General features: G+C 38.9%; 1 protein-coding gene across 1 annotated transcript in view; it reads left to right on the top strand.

Annotated features, from left to right (window-relative positions):
• Positions 1-2,998, top strand: part of LOC124774918 (ras-related protein Rac1) — a 101,692-nt gene extending 98,694 nt beyond the window's left edge. Inside the window, exon 6 of the mRNA XM_047249595.1 lies at positions 441-2,998. Within this exon, the coding sequence (XP_047105551.1) occupies positions 441-596 (156 nt within the window). The 3' untranslated portion in view covers positions 597-2,998. The remainder of the gene's footprint in view (positions 1-440) is intronic.
• The last annotated feature ends 10,830 nt before the right edge of the window (positions 2,999-13,828 follow it).

Raw genomic sequence — 13,828 nt, forward strand, 5'->3', positions numbered from 1 at the left:
TGCCCATAAAAGAAAAACGTCAGCTGGCATTGGTAATCTTGGAAATAATTGCTTTGCAGGATTATTAGAACGTAAGATTATTTTAACATTTTTTTTAAATTTTGTAATTGCATTCTCTCACATTGCACTTTCTGATATTAACTGGTTTTCTGAAGATTGAACATAAACAAACAGATCACCACCATTCCACGATGATGATACTTTTCATATATCTTGAGTTAACAGTCTGGTGACTGAACTTATTTATTATTAATTTATAATTTTATTTATTATTGATGTGTAATAAATGAACTTGTGTGTCATTGGTCATTTTATTTGACAAAAGAGTTAAAATATTATTTATCAAAAACTTGAAGAAATGAATTCAATGTTGATATTACTGCATCTAAAGTATCTTCACTACTTAATCTTAACATAACATTTTCTGCTCTTCTTAAAAGGGACTGGCTATGGCAAAGGAGATTGGTGCAGTGAAGTACCTTGAGTGCAGTGCTCTCACTCAGAAGGGACTCAAAACAGTTTTTGATGAGGCAATCCGAGCCGTATTATGCCCAGTGCTGCAAGTTAAACCGAAAAGGAAGTGTGTGCTTATATAAAGAGGATGATCAGCTGTAGAAACTGTAAATGTTACTATTCTTAACTCTTGGATGAAAAGAATGTGAAGGGGTAGATATAAGCAACTAACAGTTGCTGGAAATGTGTAGATTTGTCAGCTCAATGCTGAATTTGTGAAGTGATGCATTTTAACAGTGTGATGCGAACAACTTTGATGCCTCCCTGATGGCTGGTGGTGAGATGTTATGTGGTTTGGCAGTTCAGAATGAGAAGTCTTTCTCATGTCTTTTATATGTGAAGCTGTGTTCTTGTTAGCAAGAGTAAGAAAATTATATTTTTAAACACTCTGACAAATATATTGACAACAGTGTCACAAATAACTGATTATAATATCATTCTTATTTCTCATTTTGTGACTCGTACAAGATCTTTAATTTTTTTGTTTCCCTGTGTCTCCCTTGCTGCTTTGCCTCCCACACATTTTAATACTATAAAGCATGTAAGAGTATGGTTAACCCTGTAAGATGCTGACACATAATTATACCACCTTCTGTGTTTTAATAACTAATACTGTGGAATTTGGACAGATAAATTAACAGAACTGCTCCATATTATGTGTCTGTTTATTGTTGATAAGAATATCTTTTTAATTAACTTTCTTTCAATGCATCCAGACTTAAATTCTTTGTTATGGGAACCCATGATATTCTCATCATGCCATCAACATTCTTTCAAGAAAGCCATACTATAACAAAAATACACAGTTAACATCTATGCACAGAAGTTCAACACTTGACCACAAATTGAGATTTTTACTAGTGATTGATAATAGCAAGAAATGTTGAGAGCTGAAAATTAGATTTGACACCTGAAAAATTGAGAGATACTTTTTAATACTTTGCTGGTAGCATATGTTTTTTGTGGGAAACAAATACCCACGTATGTGAATAAACAGACACCAGAGTTACATCGTCAAATCTGTTTTAGAAAATTTTCTGACCCATGATTCGTGTTGTCAGCATTTGTTGATAATAGAGCAAAATTAAATGATGATTAAATTCATAATTTTCTAAAAATTTATTTTTGGGGACAAAAATAAACCTTTTCATTATCAGAAAGTCATTATGCACAACCCATGTTTTGAAGAATGTATCATTTATTTCTGGGAAAGTTGGTAAATGGTAAGAAAACTATTATTTGGAAATAAGCCATATCGTAGTACAGCTGTGGCATGCAGCCTCAAAAACGAAAACGCAAGCCATTCTTGCCCATAAACAAACATTATTGCACAAAATCTCTCTACTGAAAATATATTCCCTTTTTTATAATATTTGTATTATTTTGAAATGCACCGTAGGTGGAGTAAGACTGTAGAAAAAAAAATATTTTGGTAAAAGTTGTTACATATTGTTTCTGTTCTTCTATAAGTATTGTACATAATTTTTACTAATTAAAGTATAGCAGTACTGCTTCATTGAAATATATTTGTTTGATTCTAAGATGATTGTTGAATTGTTATTTTCAAGATAGAATGAAATGTGGATGGAATTATCAGCATTTTCCTTGTAAATTCTTGTGACTGACGTGTTTCATAGGATGTGTCAGATGATTTCACTTGGTTGTTTAACACCCCTGCAAAAGTCTCTGCATCTGGGTCTTTACAGCTTAAATTGATATATTATATATGTATAAAATAAACAGAATATTTGGCTGTGTCAGTTGATAGTTTACCCAGAAAGAAGACTGTATTTTGCAAAATGCTTTGATCCACAGTAAAGTATGTTGTGGTACTCATAAGTTACCTGTCAGTATGAAAAATTACTTTCCTGATAAATAACATATGAAATTTTCACACACATCCTGAATCATATAAGAGAAATGTCTTGATTCTATAATTTATGACCTTCCATGTTTAAGCTTATAAGCTTTAGTGATTGTCAATTGCTAAAATTTGTAACTATGCATTTGAGTGGTACTGACTGCCTGAATGTAATTCCACTTCATTTAACTAAATTGTAGGGTTTTGTTGGTTGGAGATAATGAACTAGCTTTATGACTCATTGCCACTTTCTGAAGTCCTCAGAAGACCATTTTGTTTAACTTTGTGATGATTTCTGAGTAGTTTTGTGTAACTTAACAAAAATCTAAGTGAATTTGAATTTTCTTAACAAGTCTTTCTTATGAGGACGGAAATAAATACAAAATTATTATGTGGCCTGAAATGATATCCAGTATTTTTTCCAGTTATTGTTAATTGTAACATATTAAATCAAGTGATCCATTGCTGTACATATACAGTCTTAATATTTGTTAAGAGTAATTGAATGTTATAAGTTGTATATTAATGAACATTAACTTGGCAATACGGGACTCTGTTTTGTCAACACTATAAAATTTTTATTTAAAGAGAGAACAATAAAACACATGCTTTGTCTTTGGTTAATTCTTTTCCTTATATTAAATTTTTATTGGTAGTGCTTCAGATTTAATTTTGCGTCATTTATCTAAGAAATGCAATAAGCTGTTGTTTAGCACTTGATGAAGGCTCCCGTACTTAATAAGAAAGTCTTGAAACATACTCAATATTTGTTGATGGCTTATTTAATTTATGAGTTTCCTCTGGCACACTGATGCAAACACAGTGTCTTGAATTATAATGCAAATGATTAGGCAAGGTCTCACAAGTATAGAAAAAAAACATGACAATGAAAGCAAACACGGTTAGAATTCTGCATATTAATGCAGAATAAGATCTGCTCTTGAATAGAATTGCAGTAGATATGTGATAACTAAAATTTAAGTAGTCTCAGATTGCTGATACCTCTTCTGGGTGTAGCATTTGTACTGTTGCTGAAACCGGTTTGATCTTCTATTAGGAATGGGAAATGAGAGCAGTTACATTGAACCTTTTGATGAATTTCTTATAAAGTGTGCCTTGTACTGTAAGCATCTTTTTATGTCACAGTTCTGCAACACTTGGAGAGTCGGAGGGTAACAGTTGGCTCGGAGTTTTGTGAAATGGGCAATTGGCTGAGTCATAAACATGGATGTGGCTTATCCACAGTGAATTGGAGACTTGTTGTTGTGTAGGACTGAAAACCAAAACGACAAATGAGGAAAATTCAGTCATTTCGATCACTGAGTAGGCAAGAGCAGTACAACACAAGATATTTGTAGTACATAGTGACAGCTGTGAAGAGAAAGTAATGGGTCTGTTGATATTTCATAAATATCACAAAAAATGAAATGCAGTATCAGTGGAATACAATAGGCATGATTCACCTATTTGAAGAACCATAAAATATTTCTAGGCTATCCTGCATAAACCAGTAGCTCTTCCTTGCAGATTGTCAATGCAGGTATGATGATGGCAGTATGTTACTTATTTTCTGATGATGAAAGATCTGTTTAGATGTACGTTAGTGCTAAACCACCAGTGTTGTCTTAAGTATTGTATCAAGTAATGGAAAATCGAGGGTGATATGTTACTATATTATGTAAAGGATAGTTGCTACTCACCAAATAGCGGAGATGCTGAGTTGCAGATAGGCACAACAAAAAGACTGTAAGGAAGTGAGCTTTAACAAGGCTTTCATCAGTCTCTCTCTCTCTCTCTCTCTCTCTCTCTCTCTCTCTCTCTCTCTCTCTCTCTCTCTCTCTCTCTCTCTCTCTCACACACACACACACACACACACACACACACACACACACACACACACACACACACACACAGAGAGAGAGAGAGAGAGAGAGAGAGAGAGAGAGAGAGAGAGGGGGGGGGGGGGGGGGGGGGGGGGGGGCAGCGAGGTGCAATCAGGAGGTACGTTTGTGGAATAGAGGGCTGTGTAGTGCTGGAATGGGAACAGGGGAGGGGCTAGATGGGTAACAACAATGACTAACTAAGGTTGAGTCCAGGACAATTACAGGAATATGGGATATATTGCAAGGAGCATTCTCACCTGTGCAATTCAGAAAAGCTGGTGTTGGCGAGAACAGTCCAGATGGAACAGGCTGTGAAGCAGTCATTGGAATGAAGAACGTTGCGTTGGATGACGTGCTCAGCAAAAGGGTGGTTCGGCTGTTTCTTGGCCACAGTTTGTTGGTGGTCATTCATGTGGACAGACAGATTGCTGGTTCTCATGCCCATGTAGCATGCAGCACAGTGGTTGCAGCTTTGCTAGCAGATCACATGACTCGTTTTGCAGGGGGCCGTGCCTTTGATGGGATCTCTCCACCTTATCTCTGTACACTGCTACAAGCACCACCTTGTCCCCATCCCTACCATGCTATCCCTCCCATTCCCTGCCCCAGCCTCCTCCTTACCCCCATCACCCAGTTGCCTCTCTCACCATGTACTTCTGTTTGCAGTCTGGCCTCAGCACCCAGAGACTGTGGTCTCGTGTGTGTGTGTGTGTGTGTGTGTGTGTGTGTGTGTGTGTGTGTGTGTGTGTGTGTGTGTGTGTGTGTGAGAGAGAGAGAGAGAGAGAGAGAGAGAGAGAGAGAGAGAGAGAGATGCATTTTGCGTGAGTGTGTGTACTTACACTGTCTATTTCTGCCATGCTAGCCGAAAGCTCACTTTCCGTCAGTCTTTTTGTTGTGCCTATTTGCGACTCAGTATCTCCACTATATGGTGAGAACCAACTATCCTTTCCATAATATTGTTACATTCCATCCTGGATTTTCCGTTGCTCAACGAGCATTGAAATGATTCAGGTTTCCATTTTCTTTCTTTTTAGCAGTTCCTGTGGTCGCATTCTCAAGCTGACATGGAAATTTTGAAAAAAATGTTCTGTAACAAAGGGAATTTGATGTTGAAAGTTGCATAGGGATTTTAGTGACAGTATCAAAATAAGTCACAGAGACACTTTTACTCACAAAAATACACAAAGAAAACATAGATCTTAAGAGTGTCAGACTAATTGTCACAGTAAACAGAGGTCTCATTTCTTCTGCATAAGCACTCGTTGGGAGCATTTAGTAACTGATTCTAGCAGTCTTGATGCCTCCACTGGCAATTTTATGCATGCCCCCAGGTTTTTGTTAGTGGCTTCATCAGATGGCTTCCACAAATTTTTGATGTAGTTAAATCAGCAGTGTCTCTTCAGCTATTTTTTATTATTGTAGAGAAATAGTATTTGTGTGTGATGGTACAGTCAGTACCATTGTGGTGTTGGATTGTGAAATTTTTTTATCCATTGTAGTGTTTTGTGGAGGGTACTACATGCACACTATTTCTATCAGATTTTTTTTTCCACATTGACATCAATATATCAAATACATCATGTTTACCATTATTGCTTAACTGAAATGCAGATCTTTCATGCTGACCGAACTTTCGCACTTCCAAGCAAACTTTGACTCCTCTGCGTGTCGTCGTTGAAATTACTGTAGGTGTTGGGTCTGTGAGTGCATCTGTGCCCTAGATGTAAAGTTGAAGGGAAATAGGTGAACTAAATAACTTTCATGCAGAAAAAAGTCTTCCTCTCATTGCAAGCAAAATAAACTATTTTTACAGTATTCCTTTTTACTTGGTCTTTCTGACAAAAGTAGCTGAAGCTGTTATTTTGCAATGTAATAACCATTCTTGGGACTGTGATAATTCGTAGACAGTCTAAACCAGAGCTGCAAACATAGGTAGTGGTCATCTCACTAACAGCATGTTGATTTGCCTATGTGGCTTTTTTTTTAATAAAAAAAAAGGCAGCGCTTGTCACCACTTTTGAGAATGTGGCTATTTTTCTCAAGATTCTAGATTAAGATAAATTTCCATCCCTCATTTCTAGTGTGATACTGAATATGTGCTCTGTAAAAACTGTTGCTACCACTCTTAACTTGTTATTTGTGGACTCAAATTAAAAGTTTTGGCTTTAGTGTCATTGTGAAGCAGCTAGGCATATCACCCAAACTGCACATTGGCTTTCCTTACAGAGAAAGGAAGTGAGTAAATCAGAATTTGATTGTAGATGTAATAATAATAAAAAAACATTGTTGCTCAGTAAATGAAGGAAAGAATTTCAGTGTAGTTCATAAGATGGAGATAAGAATGGGAAGATAATTCATTAATACAGAGAAGGGCAAATAAGTGTCACCAACAATAGTGATGGTGAACAAGAATAAGTTATGGAGGTAAGAGTAAAATAATGAGGAATTAAATGGATGGAAAAAATTTAATATGTTTGAATAATTTTTTGAACGTACTGATTGAGTTTTTGAGAGACATAATCTGAGGTTTAGTTTGCAGGTTTAAAGTAATTGTTGTTTTATATCACATAACTGTGACTTTGCTCAGATCAAGATTTGGGTGTGACATAGGGTGACTAAAATATATTTTCATCCTGTAGTGTAATGTTTGCAATACTTTCAGTACTGTCTTGATCTATTGTTTGTTTCTTGTGTTCACATTAAAGTGGCAGGTGTTATTTTAAAATAAAAGTCAATAACGTTTTTCGTCGTGGCGAGATTTATTTAAGAAATTTCAGTCACCAACTTTCTCTTCCAAATGCGAAAATATTTTGTTGAGCCCATCCTACATAGGTAGGAATGATCATCAAAATAAAATAAGAGAAATCAGAGCTCGAACAGAAAGGTTTAGGTGTTCGTTTTTCCCGTGCGCTGTTCGGGAGTGGAATGGTAGGGAGATAGTATGATTGTGGTTCGATGAACCCTCTGCCAAGCACTTAAATGTGAATTGCAGAGTAATCATGTAGATGTAGATGTAGAACAGCGTGCAATGGAGCACAGTGTCAAACACCTGGAAATCTAGAAATGTCATCTGTTTGTTGCCCTTCATCCATGGTTTGCAGTATATTGTGCAAGGAAAGGGCAAGCTGAGTTACACAGGATTGGTGCTTTGTAAAACCATGCTGATTCATGGACAGAAGCTTCTCTGTCACCAGAAAGTTAATTATATTCGAACTGAGAGTATGTTCAAGGATTCTTCAGCAAACAGATGTTAGGGATATTGGTCTGTAATTTTGAGGATCCATTCTTTTACCCTTCTTATAGACTGGAGTCGCATGCAATTTTTTCCAGTTGTGTGTGACTTTGTGCTGGGCAAGAGATTTGGGATAAATGCAAGCTATGTAATGGGCCATTGCCACGGAGTACTCTTTGTAAAAACAAGGATGTAGCTATGGCATGAGCGAAATGTGGTATCATTAATAATTTCTCTACTGGCATATTGTCATTCAAATAATGTTTATTTGGAAGAATACTAGTTTCTCAAAGCATGCAAATCCTGACAAACACTAATCAGTTATACAGTCCTGACAATGTGCCAGAATGGGGGCAATCTGCAGTGTAATAATAGCAGAAGAAAAACTTTAAAAAACGAAGATTGCTGGCAAAGCATGTATTTTAGTAACAATTTTCAGTAAGACTGCATTACCTTCTCTGGATTGTATGCTTTATAAATTAATATAATCTCCTCCATCTGTGCTATGTATTGTGTCAAATCAACAATATGCATTTGAAGAGTATGAAAATCACTTGATATTGGCATGTGTAATTTAAAATAAACAGTATGTACAATCATAAGGACAGAGTGCCAAGTATAGGTGGTCATGCTCACACAACTACTGACTATAATCTCTCTAAACATTACAGGCATAAAAAATATTAGCAACAGAAGAACCAATTCAGATGTGTGGACTCACTTGAGTCCTACCCCCAGGTGGCAATAACTAATGAAAAAGATTTGGTAAGCAAATTTGCATCATCTATTCAGTTTCTTTTGTGGAGGACTTTGCTCAAACTGTTTTTCCAGTACAACGTATTTACGCACTTGTTGTAACCTGCTTTCTCATTGTCAATAAATTGATCTCCTTTTTATGAAACTTCTCTCATTATAAGAACTCAGTTCAAGGTTGAAAAACAGACCCGTACTTAAAACACGATGGCAAAAAGTTCCTAACTAATGATAACAATGTATATTCTTTGTCAGGCCCCATCACTTACTACTCATCAAATGCAAAGAGATCATTTACCATAGAAAAGAACGGTCATTTGCTAATATTTACATAAACTCCCTCATAGCACACTTCGTGCCTGTCCCCTCAGGGGCTCAGCATTTGTTTGCTGAGTACAGGCTTTGTAACCCTGGGGTTCCTGAGCTAGGGGCTCGTAAGCATGCTCTGGGCATGCTTCAGTGATCGCTGTGCAGTGAAGCGGTGGAATGTTGTGTGTTTCGGAGAATCGGGGGGGGATTGGATTCACCACCTGGACCACAAGGAAGGTATACACCTCTGTTGTTGTTGTTGTTGTGGTCTTCAGTCCTCAGACTGGTTTGATGCAGCTCTCCATGCTACTCTATCCTGTGTAAGCTTCTTCATCTCCCAGTACCTACTGCAACCTACATCCTTCTGAATCTGCTTAGTGTATTCATCTCTTGGTCTCCCTCTACGATTTTTACCCTCCACGCTGCCCTCCAATACTAAATTGGTGATCCCTTGATGCCTCAGAACATGTCCTACCAACCGATCCCTTCTTCTAGTCAAGTTGTGCCACAAACTCCTCTTCTCCCCAATCCTATTCGGTACCTCCTCATTAGTTATGTGATATACCCATCTAATCTTCAGCATTCTTCTGTAGCACTACATTTCAAAAGCTTCTATTCTCTTCTTGTCCAAACTATTTACCGTCCATGTTTCACTTCCATACATGGCTACACTCCATACAAATACTTTCAGAAATGACTTCCTGACACTTAAATCTATACTCGATGTTAACAAATTTCTCTTCTTCAGAAACGCTTTCCTTGCCATTGCCAGTCTACATTTTATATCCTCTCTACTTCGACCATCATCAGTTATTTTGCTCCCCAAATAGCAAAACTCTTTTACTACTTTAAATGTCTCATTTCCTAATCTAATACCCTCAACATCACCCGACTTAATTCGACTACATTCCATTATCCTCGTTTTGCTTTTGTTGATGTTCATCTTATATCCTCCCTTCAAGACACCATCCTTTCCGTTCAACTGCTCTTCCAAGTCCTTTGCTGTCTCTGATAGAATTACAATGTCATCGACGAACCTCAAAGTTTTTATTTCTTCTCCATGGATTTTAATACCTACTCCGAATTTTTCTTTTGTTTCCTTCACTGCTTGCTCAATATACAGATTGAATAACATCGGGGAGAGGCTACAACCCTGTCTTACTCCCTTCCCAACCACTGCTTCCCTTTCATGTCCCTCGACTCTTATAACTGCCATCTGGTTTCTGTATAAATTGTAAATAGCCTTTCGCTCCCTGTATTTTACCCCTGCCACCTTTAGAATTTGAAAGAGAGTATTCCAGTCAACATTGTCAAAAGCTTTCTCTAAGTCTACAAATGCTAGAAACGTAGGTTTGCCTTTCCTTAATCTTTCTTCTAAGATAAGTCATAAGGTCAGTATTGCCTCACGTGTTCCAGTATTTCTACGGAATCCAAACTGATCTTCCCCGAGGTCGGCTTCTACTAGTTTTTCCATTCGTCTGTAAAGAATTCGTGTTAGTATTTTGCAGCTGTGGCTTATTAAAATGATTGTTCGGTAATTCTCACATCTGTCAACACCTGCTTTCTTTGAGATTGGAATTATTATATTCTTCTTGAAGTCTGAGGGTATTTCGCCTGTCTCATACATCTTGCTCACCAGATGGTAGAGTTTTGTCAGGACTGGCTCTCCCAAGGCATCAGTAGTTCCAATGGAATGTTGTCTACTCCGGGGGCCTTGTTGTGACTCAGGTCTTTCAGTGCTCTGTCAAACTCTTCACGCAGTATCGTATCTTCCATTTCATCTTCATCTACATCCTCTTCCATTTCCATAATATTGTCCTCAAGTACATCGCCCTTGTATAGACCCTCTATATACTCCTTCCACCTTTCTGCCTTCCCTTCTTTGCTTAGAACTGGGTTTCCATCTGAGCTCTTGATGTTCATACAAGTGGTTCTCTTATCTCCAAAGGTCTCTTTAATTTTCCTGTAGGCGGTATCTATCTTACCCCTAGTGAGATAAGCCTCTACATCCTTACATTTGTCCTCTAGCCATACCTGCTTAGCCATTTTGCACTTCCTGTCGATCTCATTTTTGAGACGTTTGTATTCCTTTTTGCCTGCTTCATTTACTGCATTTTTATATTTTCTCCTTTCATCAATTAAATTCAATATTTCTTCTGTTACCCAAGGATTTCTACTAGCCCTCGTCTTTTTACCTACTTGATCCTCTGCTGCCTTCACTACTTCATCCCTCAAAGCTACCCATTCTTCTTCTACTGTATTTCTTTCCCCCATTCCTGTCAATTGTTCCCTTATGCTCTCCCTGAAACTCTGTACAATGTCTGGTTCTTTCAGTTTATCCAAGTCCCATCTGCTTAAATTCCCACCTTTTTGCAGTTTCTTCAGTTTTAATCTACAGGTCGTAACCAATAGATTGTGGTCAGAGTCCACATCTGCCCCTGGAAATGTCTTACAATTTAAAACCTGGTTCCTAAATCTCTGTCTTAGCATTATATAATCTATCCCTCAAGATGTTCTACATGCTGATGAGATGAATGACTGTTGAAGTAAAACAGTCTCTAGCTGGAAACCTCTGGGGCACCTGCCGCCCTTCTATAAGGATTGCTCAAGCTTGGAGGGCTCCGCCTGGGTCAACGGTTGTTTCTCTAGTGTCTTGTAGGATCCCTATGGAATGGTCTCATCAAACTACTGCTCCTGACAGGACGGGTGTACCATCAGGTAGTACCTACACCCATTCATCAAAGAAAGCTCAATTGGTCAGTCCTCCTGAAAAGAAGTCTCAGAATCATAGTAACTGGGCATTAGTGTGCCATAACACTTTCATTCTAATCAAGCAAACGGGGCAACCTTTGAGAAGGTCTCCACTTTTTATATTCGCAAGGCATTGGAAGGTATTGCTGGGTCTCTAAAAAGTGTCAAATGACTTTGTAAGGGAACACTTCTAGTTGAAACTGCTAATTCAAACCAAATATCTAAACTTTTGGGATGTGAGGCCTTAGGTGACTACCCAGTCGAGGATGAGTTGCATAACACCCTTAACTTTAGTAAGGGTGTGATTACCTGTTCCAATATAATGGAGGTGAACCCTGCAGAGTTACGTGAAGAATGGTAAAATATGGGTGTCACGGAAGTGTAATATTTGAGGGGGGAGAGTGGCAAATTGGAAAAATCGGGAACATTTATTCTAACATTTAGTATTCCGGAATTACCTGAGCATATCCTTGCAGGCTGTATCTGTCTTAAGGTTCGCCCATTTATTCCTAACCCAGTGCACTGCTTCAGATGTCAAAAATATGGCCATACCACTATGGGATGTAATGTGAGGGCTGCATGTGGTAATTGTGGAGGCTCAGCTCACAAATCAGGCAATTCTTGTACACTTCCTCTGAAATGTGAAAACTGCTCCAAGGACCACCCAGTGTGGAGCAGAAAGTGTGAGGTTTACTACGAGGAAATGAAAATTCAAGTGTTGAAAGTCAAGAGGCGCATACCCTCTGGTGAAGCTAAAAAAGCTTTGAAAACTATGCAACCACTGGTTTTTGCTACTTCTTTTGCATCCACCCTTAAGGTGCCAATCGCCAAGTGTGACGCCTCCACACAAACTCGGACCACAGATTCAAATACAAGCACATGTACTTGTTAGTGTACCTATGGGGGAAATGCTCCACATGAAACAGAAGTCACTCGGAAGCTGTTGGTAATGGGCTTACCACCTAAGTCACACCACTGCCCACCATCGAAGCCAACTAAACCACTCCACAAGCAAAGCAACCATTTCCACCAATAAGTAAAGAAAAACGTCCTTCGAAAAGTAGTTCCAAGTCCAAGAAAGTAGTAATTAAACCTTCGGATCGACGAGCTCTTTCCTTCTCTGATGGAGACTATGCTCTTGAGGATACGGACATAGAGTCAGAGGAACTGGAGGGCCAGGAACCAGCTAACATTACCCATGACCTCCCCTGGTAAGTCACCACCTCTGAGGGAGAAAGGAACGAACAACCTTTGCTAAACAATGGCTTCCACAGAGAATTCTGTGTTGCAGTGGAATTTAAATGGATATTGTTCACATTTGGAAAAATTACAGCTCCTGGTCCAGGAGAAACCATTCTGCATCTGCTTGCAAGAAACGCATCTTTCAAGTCACCGACTCACCTGCATTACGAGGTTACCACCCATACAGAAAGGATATTACTGGAGTCAGGGATAAAGATGGAGTAGCTGTTTTCATTGGTGACAGATGCCACTCCTCTCCTGTCCCTCTTACCATGACCATATAAGCAATTGCCATGAAAGCTCTAGCACCCTTTAATATCACAGTGTGTTCTTTGTATCTTCCACCTAATGATGCCAAAGCAGACACACTGACAGAACTCTTCTGGGCCCTCCCACGCTCATTCTCTCTGGGGGGAGGATTTCAGTGCACACAATGTGCTATGGGGCTCAGCTACCATTTGCCCCAGGGGTCAGACAATAGAGGGACTCATTCATTCTGAGAATATCTGCCTTCTGAACACAGGTCAGATGGCACACTTTTATGGAAATGGGTCTTTTTCAGCGACTGACCATTTTTTTGTGTTCCCCATCTATTGCAGACTTAGTTCAGTGGGAAGTGGCTACAGATTTACATTCTAATGACCACTTACCAGTGTGGATCCATCTGCCAACTAGGACGGTGGCTGTCAGGAGACCACACAGATGGATGATACAAAGGGCAAATTGGTTGCAGTACAGTCGACAGGCTACTTTTGAACAAAAGGACTGGGTACAGGAGATGGTGGTCCATATCACTTGAGAGACGCAATGGGCTGCCACAGAGTGCATCCCCCGCTCCAGTAACCACCTCAGATGACAGCCTGTATCTTGGTGGAATGACGACTGTCGACTAGCAATCAGGGCCAGACGAACAGCTGTGTGGAACTTCAAAAACCATCCAACTACAGAAAACCTTCATGCCTTCAGATCTGCGAGAGCACATTTGAGGTGAGTGATAAAAGAATGGAAGAGGGCTTTCTGGAGGGAATTCACAACTTCCATTAATTGGTCCACTTCCACTGCACAAGTCTGGGACTCGATAAGATGGATTTCACGCAAGGGCAGTACACGTCCCCTTACGGCCTTGTCAAGTAATGGGGTCTTCGTTGACACTCCAGAAGACACGGATCAAGTTTTAGGAACTTCTTTACTATCGCTACGTCATCCAGACAAGCTTCTGCTTTTCAGGTGTTCTGTAGGACTGCAAAGATGAGGAAGCTGAATTTCTTCTCGCATAATGAGGAA

Source organism: Schistocerca piceifrons, chromosome 2 (assembly GCF_021461385.2).
Source record: "Schistocerca piceifrons isolate TAMUIC-IGC-003096 chromosome 2, iqSchPice1.1, whole genome shotgun sequence".
Lineage (NCBI taxonomy): Eukaryota > Metazoa > Arthropoda > Insecta > Orthoptera > Acrididae > Schistocerca > Schistocerca piceifrons.